Source organism: Oreochromis niloticus, linkage group LG12, assembly GCF_001858045.2.
Source record: "Oreochromis niloticus isolate F11D_XX linkage group LG12, O_niloticus_UMD_NMBU, whole genome shotgun sequence".
In the NCBI taxonomy this organism is placed as follows: Eukaryota; Metazoa; Chordata; class Actinopteri; order Cichliformes; family Cichlidae; genus Oreochromis; species Oreochromis niloticus.
Window position 1 is genome coordinate 37,369,219 of NC_031977.2, and position 17,133 is coordinate 37,386,351.

At 44.7% G+C, this 17,133-nt stretch overlaps 2 protein-coding genes across 3 annotated transcripts in view; one reads left to right on the forward strand and one right to left on the reverse strand.

Annotated features, from left to right (window-relative positions):
* Window positions 1-17,133, forward strand: part of LOC100709101 (formin-binding protein 1) — a 72,665-nt gene that overhangs the window by 4,294 nt on the left and 51,238 nt on the right. The window contains 12 exon segments of the mRNA XM_013264280.3: window positions 900-1,015; window positions 1,634-1,684; window positions 2,324-2,471; window positions 6,737-6,799; window positions 6,922-7,017; window positions 7,313-7,441; window positions 7,519-7,665; window positions 14,865-15,041; window positions 16,602-16,623; window positions 16,626-16,667; window positions 16,670-16,791; window positions 17,052-17,066. Of these exon segments, the coding sequence (XP_013119734.2) occupies window positions 900-1,015; window positions 1,634-1,684; window positions 2,324-2,471; window positions 6,737-6,799; window positions 6,922-7,017; window positions 7,313-7,441; window positions 7,519-7,665; window positions 14,865-15,041; window positions 16,602-16,623; window positions 16,626-16,667; window positions 16,670-16,791; window positions 17,052-17,066 (1,128 nt within the window).
* LOC112848299 (zinc finger BED domain-containing protein 4-like) lies at window positions 9,284-13,229 on the reverse strand. 2 transcript variants are annotated; one of them, XM_025911910.1, is made up of 3 exons: window positions 12,618-13,229; window positions 10,208-11,592; window positions 9,284-9,715 (listed from the first exon to the last, which is right to left on the reverse strand). In XM_025911910.1, the coding sequence occupies exons 2-3, from the start codon at window positions 11,022-11,024 to the stop codon at window positions 9,300-9,302; spliced, it is 1,233 nt and encodes a 410-aa protein (XP_025767695.1). In that variant the 5' UTR covers window positions 11,025-11,592; window positions 12,618-13,229; the 3' UTR covers window positions 9,284-9,299. The 2 variants fall into 2 exon arrangements, with proteins under 2 accessions (XP_025767695.1, XP_025767694.1); XM_025911909.1 differs by lacking the exon at window positions 12,618-13,229 and having other exon boundaries at window positions 10,208-11,910.

Sequence of the window (17,133 nt, forward strand, 5' to 3'; positions counted from 1 at the left end):
TTTTAAAGGCTTTAAAACCAAGTTACCGCTGAAAGTACAAACATCACTAATGTCACATAACTTTGCCGACATGTGGCCAACAGTAACGTTTTAATGTTCTTAAACATTCGCACATAAATAAGTGACATCATATTCAGTACTTACTTTTGACAGTTCACTCTTCGGCCGCTCCCTTCTGCCGTATTTTGCGGCAAAATTATCCACACCCACCGCCGCGCTATGGATTGTGGGATATATGGGGCCACGAAGCGTGCACCGGACCACGCTTCATATTTGGGGAAATCGACGGCGCATTTGGAGTATGCATTTGAAGTACACTTTGAATTGGGACAGCCGTCGTCGCGTGGCGGTGACGTAATCGCACTTGAAATGCGTACTTCAAGCGTGCAGACCCTGAATTGGGACACAGCCCTTGTGTGTGAGCTCACAGGATCAGGAAGCTCAGATTTGATGGTCCATGTTTGTTTCTCCCGTTTCTTTGAGGGCCTGTGAGACCAAACTCGCGACACTCTACTTGTTGTAGATTATGTATCGGAATTTCATGAGTAGGACCACACCTCCAAACACGCTCCTTCCGGTCCTCATCTGTATAGGTTCCCCCAGTTCTGCAAGCTGTCATTCTCGTTTACGTGCCCCTCCCTCCCCTTTTCAATTCTTTAACTTCTTCACTTCTGTTCAGTACGTGGGGATCTGCCAGGCCTGGGAGCCGTCGCCAGTCCCCCTCAAAGCCTTCCCCAAACCGCAGCTCAGCTCATGTCCAAGCCATTCACCTTTACCTACTAAAACGCTGTCAAACATAAAATGAGGACGTGGGTCCAGCGAGTGAATTGGTATTTATGCTGTGCTTCAGGTGAGTGTCAGAGGTCAAAGGTCACACTAACATCAGTCTGCTGTTTCAGGATCAGTTTGATAACTTGGAGAAACACACGAGCTGGGGGATCGACTTCCTGGAGAGATACACCAAGTTTGTAAAAGAGCGCGCCGACATTGAGCTGAGCTACGCCAAACAGATCAGGTACAACACCTGAACCATCACGGTAATGTAAAACTCCTGGAACACCTGAACTTAGTTTGTCACATTTGTTAAAGTCAAACTGTGATGAGGTTTTGAGACAACTCTTTAAACTCCTTCAAATAAATAACAATACCTGATCAGTCAGTTTATCATTAGTACCTGGATTTACTCACAGTGCAGATGATGCGTGTGTGTGTAAAACTGTGATTACCTGAGTGTTACCTGAATGTCTCATTTCAATAAAACCTGAAGTCTGTATCACCTGTGTGTCACCTGTGTGTGTCACCTGTGTGTTACCTGTGTGTCTCACCTGTGTCACCTCTGTGTGTTACCTGTGTGTGTCACCTGTGTGTTACCTGTGTGTCTCACCTGTGTGTCACCTGTGTGTGTCACCTGTGTTTCACCTGTGTGTCTCACCTGTGTGTCTCACCTGTGTGTGTCACATGTGTCACACCTGTGTGTGTCACTTGTGTGTGTCAACTGTGTCTCACCTGTGTGTCACACTTGTGTGTCTCACCTGTGTGTCACACTTGTGTGTCTCACCTGTGTCTCACCTGTGTGTGTCACTTGTGTGTGTCACCTGTGTCTCAACTGTGTGTCTCACCTGTGTGTCTCCAGAAGTCTGTCGAAGAAGTACCACCCCAAGAGAAACAGAGAAGATGAGAGCAGGTGAGTCTTTACCTGTTTGTACCGAGTTCACCCACGAGTCAAACTTTGTAGTACGGGTCAGTCAGGAGCGCTGCAGAAAACCGCAGCTTTGGCGACCACACGATCGCGTTGTGTGAAATCGCAGTTTCGATCAGAAAATGCTGGTTCAGATGTTTCAGCTCGCGATGAAAACGCTCACATTTTACGGAGCTTGCTCCATGAGGAGTGGTCGATCGGCCCATACTGCCTACATTAAATGGACTCACTCCCAGAGTCTCTTCAGAACCTTATGGACACAATTTGTAGGCACAGGCAAGGGGCGGAGGGCGGAGGTGTCCCCCGCCTGTGGAGGGCGGCAGCCATAGAGTGGAGGGTTCTGTGGTCGCCACATCTCTGCTTGTTGGTCCTGCTGGCATCATCAGGCACCGACCTCCGCCTCACATTGACAGACTGGAGGTTAGAGTCTGCACCTGCAACTCTGAGGAAATAGTTGTCAGCTGGACACGGGTGCATTGCTCGCTCTGGGTCAGGTACGACTTCCGGTGGAGAGTGACGCGCATGCACCATCAAACTACGGCCGCGCGCTTTGACCATGAGGTGAAAATGTGCTTCCTATGAAGTGTGTGTGAGCTGAGCTGGCCAGCTGATTGGTTGTTTCAGGTACACCTGGTTTGTGGCGTTTGCGGCGACTCTCCAGCAGCTGAACGAACTCGCCATCCAGAGAGAAGATCTTGCTGAAAACCTGAACGGACAAATCGTCTGCGAGCTGACACGATACACTCAGGAGCTGAAGGCTGAGAGGAAGTCTGTGAGTACGCGCACACACACACACACACACACACTCGTCAAGTCCAGTGGGTTTATTGTCTCAGTGGAACAGTACACAGTGAAGCAGCTTCCACATCACTCTACCCTCTGCAGTGTGTGTATACATGTTGATGATCATGTGACCTGTGTTCAAACAAACTAAAATAGAAATAAACTCTAAGAAGTAAAATTTGACTCACTTTGATTTACTTTAACTCAAAGTGAGAGCTGATGATGATGATTTCTTCAAACCAAGAATGTGTCTGAGGGAAATATTTACACTGGTATTCAGTGACTGATTTACTGTTTGATTATTGCAGTCTGGACTGGAATCAGGCCCGTGGTCACCAGGGTTAGCCACGCCCACACTGTGGCTTTGCAGGATTTATGCTGCCTTCCTGAAGAAGCTGGAAGTTGGACATTTCCCAGTCAGTTAGAAGTTAGAGCAGATAAACATACACTGTGTTAGCACCTCGAGATAGCGACAGTGGACGTGAACAGTAGTAAAACTGTGAACTTTGAATCTGTGATGCCACTGCTGTTTATTTGCGACCCATTAAATAAGCCGTACACAGAGCAGTGATGATGCTCTGTCCATGAACGTGCCCGACTGTGTTTTTATGCACCAAAGTTATTATGCTGCATTGCTAGTGACACCTGAATGCTGCAGCTCGCTAAGAACCAAAGCAAATCCCTTTTTCTTGTTTTTTTTGAGACATGCTAACTTGTGAGTTCTGACATCCAAGTTCCAGGTATCGTGTCATAAGCCTGCCCTCTCTGCTGCTCAGCAGAACGTGGTGGTGTGAAGGGAGCGTGCTGCCCAAAGCTGAACATCAGACACATCCGCTCAGTTACCCAGCTCCCAGCTGCTCTGCCACATGGAGCCCACACATCACCCCACATCTGGCCAAGTGTGGCGAGCATGGCAGAGGCATGCTCTGACGTAGTGCCGTCATTCAGAGAGCTGCAGATGTGCCACATGTGGGCCAAACTTATGTCACTTCCTGGTCAGAAACTCGTCCTTAACCCTCCCTCACCCTGATGGCACTTAAATGTGCGACAATGCCAATACATAGACAATTAATGTACGAGTGAGACTCAATTAAAAAAAATTAATCGAATTAATTAGAGGCTTTGTAATTAATTAATCTCAATTAATCACATTTAATTGCACAAGAACATTTACCCCAAAACGCAAATGTTTTTTTCAATTTAAAGGGTTTTAAAGGTACTGTAATCAGTATACCAGCAAGAAGGCAAAGAGCGATTGTCTTATTTTTTTAAAATTAATTAATTGCAATTAACGCGTTAAATTCCAACCCCTAAATTAAAGATGAAGTTACCATGGTAACTTAGTCACACTAACATAGCTGATTTATGGAGTTCTCTTTAAAATAAAAGACATTAGGCGCAGACTAATAAGCTGGACTTCCTCTTTCCAGGTAACAAACAACAACTGTTGTCTTAAGGTGCTTTATATTGTAAGGTAAAGACCATACAATAAAACAAAGAAAACAGAAAACCCCAAATATCATATGACCCCCTGTGAGCAAGTGCTTTGACAACAGTGGGGAGGAAAAGCTTCCATTTAACAGGAAGAAACCTCCCCTGGTTGGGGTGAGTGGCTGAAGACAGGACAAAGACACGCTGTGGAAGAGAGAATATGTTCTCTCTTTTTACTTCCTGTTTGTACTCTTGCTTCATGTTATGACCTTGCCTGGGATGACCATAACAAGAGCGGAATATCCCGCGGTTTCCCATGCCCAAACAAACACAACCACAGCATCGGGCTTTGAACATAATTTATTCTCATAAATGGCATTCAGAACAACGACAGTGGGAGCATACGGCTCCAGGGTGAGTCAAGCCCAACACAACGAACAAAACCCAACCTCAACTTTGGTCCCCCTCTGACCTCTTCAAGAAAAACAACAAAAGAAATTACAGAGTCTGACCTCCCTGGTCTAACAACACAGGACAAAACAAGGCTCCCCAACAATATTAGGCAGCTCACCCCTACTCACTCCGCACTTCACACACATGCCGGAATAACTACATGGCTATTGCTGCGATTGCTCCGTCTGGACCTGGGGAAAGTGCACGGAACGCTTTCCACCCCCCAACCCTATCGTCCTTTATTGGATACGTCTGCAGCAGGAGCCAGTTACACCAGGCTGATCCTTCCATCCTCCAAACACACCCGAGCCCCTGGACAGGTGAATTGGCATATGCAAATTCAGAGATCACGCATAAACAACACTGCAGCATTTTGGTTAACTGGAAATGGAAGAAAGCAGTCTTACATATTTGTTTAATATGTGCATGTTACGGCCCTAGCAGGGCCTCCTCCTGAAGTTGCCTGTGTCGGCGTGTCCTACCAGCTCTCCTGCCTTAGGTGCCACCATTTTCTTTTGTACAGCTGACTCACATCAGCAATTAAAGGTATTTAAGCCCAGGGAAAGGTGAGCTCTGGGCCCGAGTGCCATGTGAGTGGCTGCAGCTAGTGAGCTGTGTGTTTGGTGTTTGCAGCTGGTGAGCTGCGTTCGGTGATTGTTTACTCCTGCCAGTGTTTGGTGACTAAACTCTTTTTTTTGACTTACTTTTCAGTTTATTGACCAACGCTTGAGTTATGTTTGTTTCCTTAAATGGTGATAGCGTCTCGTCCGTCTCTTTTAGTTGAGCTATTAATAGAAACTTTAATAAAACTCTTTAATTTAACCCTTTTGCCTCTCTGTCTCCTTCCGACCCGGACACTTTTTGTTACTTTCCCTCATCGCCTTGACCCTTTTAGGGGAACGTAACAGTGCGTTGAAGGACATGTCCTGGTCAAAAATGACTCCAAGGTTCCTCACAGTGTTACTGGAGGCCAAGGTAATGCCATCCAGAGTAAGAATCTGCTTAGATACCATATTTCTAAGATTTTCAGGGCCGAGTACAATAACCTCAGTTTGATCTGAATTAAGAAGCAGAAAGTTAGCGGCCATCCAGGTCTTTATGTCTTTAAGACATTCCTGCAGTTTAACTAATTGGTGTGTGTTACCTGGCTTCATGGATAGATAGAGCTGCGTGTCATCTGCATAGCAGTGAAAATTTATGCTATGTCTTCTAATGATGCTGCCTAAGGGAAGCATGTATAATGTAAACAGAATTGGTCCTAGCACTGAACCCTGTGGAACACCATAATTGACCTTAGTGTCTGAAGAGGACTCTCCATTTTTATTTAGACTCTTCTTTGCCAATTGATCTTTCTAAGTTAACTTCAGTACTTTCTCCAAACCATCACTGTGTCTTATAGACCTCATTCATCCTAAGACTGCTTTACCTTACAGCGCCTTGAGACAACTGTTGTGATTTGGTGCTATTCGATTTATAAGCTTGAAATAAAATTGAACTGAAGTGTGCTAAACAAAGCAAATGGTGGTGGATGGAGCAGCTACAGACATTTTTCTTTTTCATGTTGAAGTTTGTTGATCAGGTGCTGATGAAGAACTCCTGTCAGCTTTTTCCCCCAGTAAAGGTTTTAATGGTGATTACAGGAACAGCTGCTGTTATGGACGCTAGGACACAAACAGTGTTCTTTCACTCCACCTGAGCTCACTCTTTGCTTTTTGCAGACAGACCACGGCTCCATGTTAAACTATGACAGCGTCATCTTCATTGCTGCTGTGTTATCAGTGTTCTTGTTTAAAATTAGAGGATGTGTAGGCTTAATGCTGTCTTACCTTTTATTCACACAAGTGCTCCTAAATACGTTGTCTGTTTTTAGACACAAATGTGGGTGAGCACTACAGACTCATGCATTAAACAAAGCGTTGAAGCAAAGAACTTGGATCAAGGATTTTTTGTAATCGAGAGAGCAGCAGGCTCTCTCTGCTGTAGAGATTATCTGCTGTAATCTCTACAGCAGAGAGAGCCAACGCCAAGTACAGCACCTCCACAGACGCACACACACCTGATTTACTGCAGTTTATATTGTGTTTTATCCACTGCTGTGGATAAAACACAATATGTCGATGTTTGTGATTGGTCAGATGCTACAAACCCCGCCCCTTTCAAGTGAACACTCCTATAGCTAGATCAACAAACCGTGGTTAACTTAGCGGCAGCCTGCTTCGTGTCACTGTTTATCCCACTGCCAGCCTGAGTCCAGGGCACAGAGAAACAAACTGGGTGTGCTGAATTCGCTTTGTAGTGCAGACCATATTATTATTCTCAGTGTGATTTCACCAGTTCAACCGGTTCGACCAGTCTGTTTTATTGTTGCAGCATTTCCAAGATGGCCGCCGTGCACAGCAGCACATTGAGAGCTCCTGGAAACAGCTGGAGTCTGTAAGTGACCTTTGACCCTGCCCACCAACACACTGTCCCCACCCCAAACTCTGTAAAGGCGGAATCTTGTTTGGACTGTTTATTCTTGTTTGTTTGTTGTTATTTTTTTATTTAATTTTCAGAGTAAGCGGCGGTTTGAACGTGACTGTAAGGAGGCGGAGCGAGCTCAGCACGTCTCCAACAAAATCGACCTGGACAATAAAACGGATGGAGAGAAGGTCAGAACACTAAGCTCTTGTCAGGGGGAGTGTGGGCGAAGCTTGAGCACCCCTGCAGTGATATGATTGGACGTTATTTATCAGCTATGACCCGGGGGTTGAATAAAACAGCTGATTGTGGTCCATTTTAATCCCTGACATCGTACTTAGTCCTGTCTGTCTGCCTGTGTCTCTCTCTGTCTGTCCATCCATCACAGCGCTGCTCGCTGAAGGTGCGTCTCGTCTTCACTGATAAGCATATTTTGAGTCATCTCCCGTTGGCATTCGTCGGTGTGAAAGTTTTCTCTGTTTTCAGGCTCGTCAGACGGCTCAGCAGAAACAACAAGCTGCTGAGGAGTCCAGGAAAGACTATGTGACTAGTTTAAACCAGTTTAACCAGGATCAGCACCAGCACTACCACACACTGGTACCAGTAATTTACCAGGTAGGACTTCCTGTTTTGCAGTGATGTCATCAGTGAGTGTGGCGATGTGTACTCAGGCATGTGCCTCCGCCCTGCAGCGTATCCAGGACATGGAGGAGCGGCGGATCGAGAGGATTGGGGAGGCGATGCGTTCGTTGGCCGAGGCTGAGAGAAAAGTTCTTCCTGTCGTGAGCCGCTGTCTGGACGCCATGATGGAAGCTGCTGAAAGCATACAGCCAAGAAAGGTGAGAGTCCTGGGACTTCGCCCACAGAACCAAACACCTGATTTAGATTGGGCTAATTTGCCCTGAAGGTTATTTCCATGTGCACATCTGGATATCTAGTTCTCTGACCGTGTTGATGTCCTTGAGTCCATCGACCCTTCAGACTGAATTTGGTTAGATGAGTAAACTCACAGGAAACACGCCAGCGAGCATGGTGGGTGGAAAGGGAATATCTAACACCACCATCTGGCCAGGTTGTGTGCTGAGTTTGCACGTGTCTCTGGGTTCTCGCCTCTGTCAGTGCGCCCCAGGGTGGCTGTGGCTACAATGTAGCTGCCATCACCATTGTGTGAATGTGTGTGTGAATGGGTGGATGACAGGTTGTGTAAAGCACTTTGGGGTCCTTAGGGACTAGAAAGCGCTATACAAATACAGGCCATTTACCATTTACCATTCTCCGGCTTCCTTCTCCAGATATGCTGCTTTGCGTTGTGGCCAAATGTCTCCACTCTGGTTTTGTCTGTTCCAGAAGTCCTGTGCTTTGTTCTGATGCAGCTTTGCAATCCTAACCCATTCTGCAATGCTTTTCTTAGAGGACAGGCTTTCTCCTTCCAAACAGCCACACTTGTTCAATCTCAAAAGGTTGATTCTGTCCATCTGGATGTTTTTAGTGAGAGAAACATTTCATCATCATCATCAGGTGACCTCTTCAGTCTCAGCTGACTGCAGGTTTCAACCTTATAAACAGGACATTTGCATAATGACTGACACTAGCAGCACTGAATGAACAATGGGCTGTGAGGTCAGTTTATGATCATGTACAATTCACAGAGAGTTGGGGAATGGCTGCAATCACAGCATTGTAAGATGGTGACAGATGTACCCTTAGGTAGACTTGTAGTCAAGACCGCCTAAACCGAGACCAAGACAACACCAAGACCAGAGGGTATCGAGACCAAGACAAGACCAAGACCAAGTCGAGACGAGACCAAGACCGAGACAAAAAAGACTAACTTTTGTGTGCTGTTGAGGGCTGACATGATGGTACTGACTGGTCCCAAAGTCATCTGACAAAACAGCAATCACCTCCAACAACTGTCTAAAGAATGGGAAATATGTAACTGGTTTCAGTTATACTTTATATATAAATAAAATTGTAACATCAAACTGAAGATTATAAACCTCTAAATTGCATCATGTCCTATTGTAGTAGTACTAGCTAATTACACTGTATGATATCAACTTCCCTAAAATGGATTAGGCCTGTCAACACAAAGTGATATTGCAGATGTTATTTAAAAGTCAATGGTCACATTTATTTAGTCAAACAACACCATTTTAAGTAAAATTCTGTAATCAAACAATATAAAGACATGTGCACACCTCACATGAATCAGATGCAAACTACAAATATTACATACCAATACAAATTGTGCATTAATAAGAATAAGAACAAGTGCTTAAAAGATTCTGACATCTTGATGTCTTCAGTGGCATGAGATTACAACACACTGCCAATGAAATCAAGCCTGTTGTTCAGTAGGGCAGGAAAAATAGAACAGATATTATGAACAAATAACAGATATCTTATGAACAAATATATAATGAACAAACACCATATTTTCAGAGAGGAGGGAGAGAAAACAGTTCACATTTTAAAACAGTGATTGATTGCACTTCAAGAAAACTAAAGATTGCAACATCTTATAGCCTAGCCATGCGCGGTGGGGTCTCATTAGAATGCCTCCTCTACTAAAAACCCTCTCAACTGGGGCAGAAGAGGCAGGGACAGAGAGGACCTTCAAGGCAACACTGTGTAGAGTGGGGAAACGCTCTTTGTTTTTTGACCAAAAGGTGAGTGCATCACAGTCACAGTCATTTATGCTGTCTAGGTACTTGCTTATTTGTGCATCAGTGCTCGAGTCCTGGCTTGTGCTGTGTTGCAACCTAAATGCCTTGTAGCATGAAAGAAGACGTTTTGGGGGTGGCGCTGAGTCACTATCCGATAATTCTGTGTCTTCTTCTGTTTGTGCTGCAGGTGCATCTCTGTCTACCTCTGTGATCAAAAGGTCTGGAAAAGGGTGCACACACACACACACACACAACCCCGTTCAGCTATCTTAGTGAGGACCCTCATTGACATAATGGTTTCCCTAGCCCCTTACCCTAACCCTAACCATCAAAAATGAATGCCTAACCCTAACCCTTACCCTAAACCTAACCATAACCTAATTGTAACCCTGACACTAAAACCACATTTTGAGCCTCAAAAAGGCCTTTAAATGCCTTCAAAAATGTGAGGACCGGGTTGTGTGTCCTCACAAGTGACTGCTGGTTCTCACAAGTATAGTAGAATGCAGATTTCGGTCCTCACAAAGATAGCTAGAGGGGAACACACACACACACACACACACACACACACACACACACACACACACAAACACAAACACAAAGACAGGATTAGAGAGGATGCTTCTAATGATGCTATAAAACCAAAGACAGTGATAATAAGTGGAACAACAAAAACAACAATAATAATAAATTATTATTATTATACAGTCACCTATTAATGACTTTTTAAGGTCATCTCTGAACCTCTTCAGTGCTGGTCCGGTTTCACCATTTTGGACATCTAAATCTACCCAGGTCAGTCCAAACTGGGGGTCGAGCATGGTGGCAAGGAAGTAGATCCGATGGCTAAACGGCTCTTCTGGATCCTTTTCGTCCATGCAAATCTGCCTGAAAATTCCAGAGAACCGTTTCTCTAAGGATCTTTTCAGTGCCCTGACTATAGTTACGACCTGGGGCATTTCTACTTCCATCTTTATAAGATGATTCTTCAAGTCCAGAACAGTGGGGACCACCATGCTAATAGTCACCTGATGATCACCTTCTGTAAGGTCTGTTGCCTCAGAAAAAGGCTCAAGCAAAGCACAAAGGTCTTTCAGCTGAGCCCACTCTCGGTCTGAAAACACTAAATTCTCTGTATCGCTGCACATTTCAGTGATGGCCCTGTGGTCAAGTGTGATCAGAGCCTTTAACTGTCTGTAGGTGCTATTCCAGCGGGTGTTGTTTCCTGCTGGGATGGACTTATTGGAGCCAAAGTGTGCCTCAAACAAGTCTTTGTGGTTACTACTGCTGTGCAGCAGGTTTGTAAACTTGCTGGCTTTGGCAATGGCTCTAGCTATTGCCTTTACCTCTTTCATCCCATCACTGATTACGAGTTGCAGCGAGTGGGCGAAACAAGAAAGACGTTCACCCGTTGACCATGGATCAGAATCTTCTGCATCCTCCCACATTGTTTCATCATCGAGGTCATCACTGCTGTCACCTTCAGGGTGCTCTACTTCTGGCATCCTGACTTTAAAGGCCCGCTTCATATTGGATGCATTATCCGTCAGAATGTAGCTTATTTTATGGCCAATGCCATACTACTCAACTATGCTGTCAAATGCTGAGGCGATTCGTTCGCCGCAGTGCTTCCCTGTGAAACGCCTACAGTCAAGCAAAAATGATTGTAAACTGTAAGAGTCCTTGTTCTTGCAGGCAATATGAGCGGTAACTCCCAGGAAAGTACGAAGCCTCCGGTCAGACCAGAGGTCTGTTGTTATTGCTACATTTGGCTGGACTTCCAGGGCTTTGATTTCGTCACCCTTCACTTTAGTGACAAGGTGAGATATCAGCTTCTCTGTCAAGGTGGTCCTAGACACAGGAGTGTATTTGCTATCCAAGACATTCAGGAAGTGTCTAAAATGTGGATTCTCAACGATAGACAGGGGGAGAGAGCATCCAACTATAAGGTCCTGGAGGATGGACTGGGTGATGGCCTGTTGCCTGGGTGGATTTGGGGAAAATAAGTGGGTGCTTGGAGCAAACAATGATAATTGAGGCTGTGTGGGATTGACCGCTATCACTGATGTTGCAGATCCTGCTTTGTACTCCAAGTACCTACAAAACAGGGAAATAGGAATCTGTAAAACATCTGTTTCTATTCAACCACAAAAACTACTGTATCTTACAAGCACAGTAATTTTAAACCTATCAATGAGGGCAGACCTTTGCATACAAAATAACCTAATCCAATCCAATGTGACACATACATAGATCATTAGGCACAACTAGTAATAATGAAAATACTGGAGTGTTCAGGGTTGCAAGACCTTAAATAACAAGAACAGAAAAACAGTTGAATGGAATCTACAAAAGACAAAATGTCTGTGCATTAACTTTGCATATTGCATTAAGTCTCCTCATGCCAGTCAGCTATCAGACACCGCTGTATTGACAAGAAATGAACTACTCAGTAAAGTCTGAAGTTACACCAATACAAAATAACTGTGTCTAATAATGACATGCTGCAATAGCCCCTACACACTGGACTGGTTTAGTAGGGCAACATAGTAGAAAACACCTAAGAAAGTCATAGTCAAAGATCCTTAAGTTCCATTTAAGAACTTTAGGACTCAGTTTTGCGATCCGTGCTATCTGGACCAGAGCCATAGACCGCTCTGATCTGGGCTTCACTGTCGAGAATGCCGCTGTTAGCCGAGCAATGTTATAGGGACACTCTTGAAACGCCCGTCCTTACTTACGAGTCAGCAACCACATAAATATGCCCATTAAAGTCGACAACAAACCACACCATACCAGCCCTTAAAGTGCTCACTGAAATGGTTTCGATATATTTCTGCTCAATGAATTCACCAAAATACCTAAAGTTAGTGAAAACTGTTTAAGTAGCTGATAGCCACTGCTAGCGCTAGCTACCTGTACATAGCATGTAACGTAACGTTAGTTACAATCTTCACAAGTTAAGTCTGCAGGGACGGTTGCAAAAAAACTGTCCCTACATAATTTGTACCGTTTGAAGAACACATAAATAACAATATTACATAAACATGACCTGGTCATCTGAGGTTGGAAAGGTAGTTGGAAGAGTTTGAAGATGGATAGATGGCTACTGGCTAGCTTACCTTTGAGGGTGTTTGCGCTCCAGGTGCCTGGTGAAGGTTGAGGTAGGCCCGGCTGTCTTGGTCAAGGAGACTTTGCAAAATCTGCACTTTGCCGAATACTTCTTTTTTGCATTTACCAAAAACTCTTTTTGTTCTATGAACGCAAACTTTATGACAGACGAAGTCGCTGACATTTCTGTAACTTACTGACCAGGCATACTGCTCAATCTAAGGGGTTGCATTTAGTTGTGTTTGAAGGGTGCGAAAGGCGAAATAATAATATGCCACAATGTGGATGGATTTGAGCATAGCTGAGCCACTGTGTGTTGCTGTGTGAGAGCTGAGCAGCGAAAGGAAATTAAGTGAGGAGCCGGCTCTCGCTCAATGGGAGTTGACCATTCTGATTCACTACAATGCACTATCTAAGCACGGCTCTTAGAGCTAAAGCTTTTGCGCATGATACATTATTGAACATTACGTTTTGTGTCATGGATACTGTTGACTCCAAATCTCCCGACCACTATGTTGATCTGAGACAGCGAGATCAAGACAAGACTGAGACCAAAGTCCGTCGAGACCAAGACGAGACCAAGACCACGTAAAAGTGGTCTCGAGACATCCAACTCTACCCTTAGGCCCCCTCCTCCATTCAGAGATGGTCTTTCCCTTTTCACGTAAATGGCCTCCTTGACTCCGCCCTCAAACCAGCATTGCTCCCCGTCCAGGATGTGTACATCCTCATCATTGAAAGAGTGTCCACTGGCCTGCAGGTGTAAATAGACTGCAGAGTCCTGGCCTGATGAGGTAGCTCTCCTGTGTTGTAGCCAGAGGTTGTTTGGTTTCCCCGATGTATAAATCCTGCCAATCCTCCTGGCACTTAACAGCGTACACTATGTTACTCTGTTTGTGTCGGGGGACCCGATCCTTGGGGTGGACCAGTTTTTGGCGCAGCGTGTTTTGGGGTTTAAAAGCCACAGAGACACAGAGTTTAGAGAAAATGCGTCTCAGGTGTTCCGATACTCCTGACACATACGGGGTCACTACAGGTTTTACCTTAGGCAGTGGTTGTCCTTCTCTCCTGGATCGGCTGGAGCTTTCTTTAGGAGCCTTCCCAGCTTTGACAAAAGTCCAGCTGGGATAACCACATTTACTCAGGGCCTTCTTGATGTGCTGTTCTTCTGCCTCCCTGGCCGCTGTGTCAGTGGGGATGGTGTTCGCTCTGTGTTGTAGCGTCCTGATGACACCCAGTTTGTGCTCCAGTGGATGATGAGAGTCAAACCTTAAATACTGGTCCGTATGCGTAGGTTTACGGTACACGTCAGCTTTTAGATGTCCCCCATTACTGATGGAAATCTCACAGTCTAAGAAGGCTAACCTGCCACTTTTCATATCCTCCCTGGTGAATTTGATGTGTTGGTCCACCGAGTTAATGTGATCTGTGAAATGTGGTATGTCCTGAGATTTGATTTTCACCCTTGTGTCATCCACATACCTGAACCAATGACTTGGTGGTGTTCCAGGGTAGGATAGCAAAGCCCTCTTTTCCACTTCTTCCATGTACAAACTGGCCACGATGGGTGAAACTGGGGAGCCCATGGCACACCCATGTTTCTGCCTGTAGTACTGACCCTTGGATGTTAAGTAGGTGGAATGAAGACACAGTTCAAATACACTTGGTTAATGCTGAGAGTGGTCCTGTTGCTGAGGAGGGGGTCTAAGGGTACATCTGTCACCATCTTACAATGCTGTGATTGCAGCCATTCCCCAACTCTCTGTGAATGGGACTCATGGACATTAATCAATGTCTTTGATCAGTGGTTAGTGTTCGATGGCCATGAGAATTTGCAGATGAATGATGATGAAACTGACCTCAAAGCCCATTGTTCATTCAGTGCTACTACTTTCAGTCATTATGCAAATGTCCTGTTTATAAAGTTGAAACCTGCAGTCAGGTGAGACTGAAGAAGTCACCTGATGATGATGAAACGTTTCTCCCACTGAAACGTCCAGATGAACAGGGTCAGCCTTTTGGGAATTCCTTACCTGGACGATTGAGCATGCATCAAAACAATGGTTCAGTCTGTTTCTTTGTGTGCTGTCATGAACTTTGACCTTTAACCTTCTAACTGAGGTGCGGGAGGGTGTGCGTCTGGAGATATGTTTCTAATGAAGGAGCTCCAAAATGTGTCTTCATAAACACGTCAATGTGGGATGTAAAAGTTAGCTGTTTAAAAGTTAGCTGATGTTATGTGGTGAATGTCCTTTCAGGACACCCGTCAGGTGGTGGAGGTGTATAAATCAGGGTTCGACCCCCCGGGTGATGTCGAATTTGAAGACTACAGCGCCACCATGAGGCGGAGCATCTCTGAATCCAGTTACCTCGACAACCGGACAGAGGAGCGGAGACAAAGCAGGAAGCTGTGGCCCTTCATCCGAAAAACCAAGGTACACACACACACACACACACACACACACACACACACACACACACACACACACACACACACACACACACAACCCCGTTCAGCTATCTTAGTGAGGACTATCATTGACAGGGTCTTAATAGTTTTGCAATTTTCATTAGTTTTTATTTTTATTTAGTTTTGACTTCAGATTTTCAATTTTATATCAGTTTTAATTAATTTTTACCAATTGTTTGCTAGTTTAGTTTAGTTTTTATTTTTTGAAAATCCTTAGTTTCAGTTATAGTTTTGATTAGTTTCAGTTATAGTTTTAGTTGTGTTTGCAATAATTAAGTGTAACAAAATCCCAGTTTCATCATATCAGTCATTCTCTTCTGCTTATCCTTGCGTATGTTGCTATTCCAGCTACCATACCCTGCACCCTGGACAGGTCGCCTGTCTGTCGCAGGGCTAACACGCAGCGACAGACAACTCACGTTCCCACCTATGGGTTCTTTAAATAAATAAATAAAGGCAGACGAACAACCATTGATACCAGGCAACTATAAAATATATATCTTGGCCCCAATGAGACTATTAACTCTTGCAGCACTGGGTGTTAAGGCAATTGACTCACACAGTTATGTAGATATCCCAGTCCTGTTGTCTCGGGATGCATCACGCTGCCTTGCCTGGTGTTAGCTTCTGTTTCTGGGGATGAGGGTTGAGTGTGCTCCCTTACCTTCTCAAGGTAAGCTAGGTTAGCCTTCTTGTGTGAGCTTTTCAAGTGCACTTTAAGGTTTGTGGGATTTTTTTCCCTTTAGAAATGTCCCTCATAATTTGTCTCGTTCCACTACAAGACACTTGCTTTATCCAAAACACAGTCATATTCAAAGAAATCCCAAATTGGACTCTGGCGCTTTCTCCCGACTTTTCCTGACATGATTCTGCGCGTGGACGGAGCAGCGACACAGACGACTCGACTAATGTACTGCCACCTGCTGGCATAATGAGACACAGCAAGAAAAAAATGTGGAAACTAAACTTCATTTTCACCCTTGACTATTGTATGACACGCACACATCAACGAAAACTAAACACATTTTTGCTATAAATTCAGTTAATTTTAGTTAGTTTTGTGAACACTCATTACAGTTTTAGTTAGTTTTCCTTTTTTCGTCTTTATTTTTATTTCCGTTAACGAAAATGTTTTTTCACTTCTAGTTTTCGTTATTTCGTTAGTTTTCATTAATGATAATAACCTTGATCATTGACATAATGCTTTCCCTAGCCCCTGATCCTAATCCTAACCATCAAAAATGAATGCCTAACCCTAACCCTTACCCTAAACCTAACGATAACCTAATTGTAACCCTGACAGTAAAACCATATTTTAAGCCTCAAAAAGGCCTTCAAACTTGTGAGGACCGGTGTGTGTGTCCTCACAAGTGACTGCTGGTTCTCACAAGTATAGTAGAATGCAGATTTCGGTCCTCACAAAGATAGCTAGAGGGGAACACACACACACACACACACACGGTGCAGATGAGACACACCTGGAGGAATCACCTGGCTGTACTCAGGTCCTTTTCTCTCCTTTCAGCTGCTGACCCTCCTGTCCTCCCCCGCCAGCCTCCACCCCCACCCCCAACCTCTCCTTCACCCGGGGCATGGCCAACAGTCCCCAGTCCCCACCCACAGCCACCCGAGAACCAATCACACAGCGGCTGAATGACCTCATGACCTCTGGCTACAGAACCAGGAAGCAGTGTCTGCGCAGCCTCAAGAGAGGGGTACAAGATATACTGAATACTGTACTACATGAAATACTACCTTATATCTTATTCTCTAATAAAAATAACATTTTTAGTTTTAAACACATTGATCACAAATTTCTAAAATGTTTGAGTTTTTATGACTAATAATTGTGTTAGGCACTGTATACTACACTAACTACTGCAGTGCAAGCTGTTCTGCACGGACACACAGTTGCCTGGCACATTCATGATGACGTCTGTTGTCTTTCTTCCTGCTCTCCTCTGTGACCGGACAGTTGTCACTCAAACTGGTCAGTATCTCACCTGTCAGAGACGTCCAGGTGTGTTCGAGCTCTCGACTTACTGATGTTTAATGAG

Coding starts and splice junctions, on each gene's coding strand:
- LOC112848299 (XM_025911910.1), bottom strand. CDS start 11,024: ATGAAGCGGGCCTTTAAAGTCAGGATGCCAGAAGTAGAGCACCCTGAA. Junction 9,716..10,207: donor CCTTAAAAAGTCATTAATAG/GTGACTGTATAA, acceptor ACCCTTTTCCAG/ACCTTTTGATCACAGAGGTA.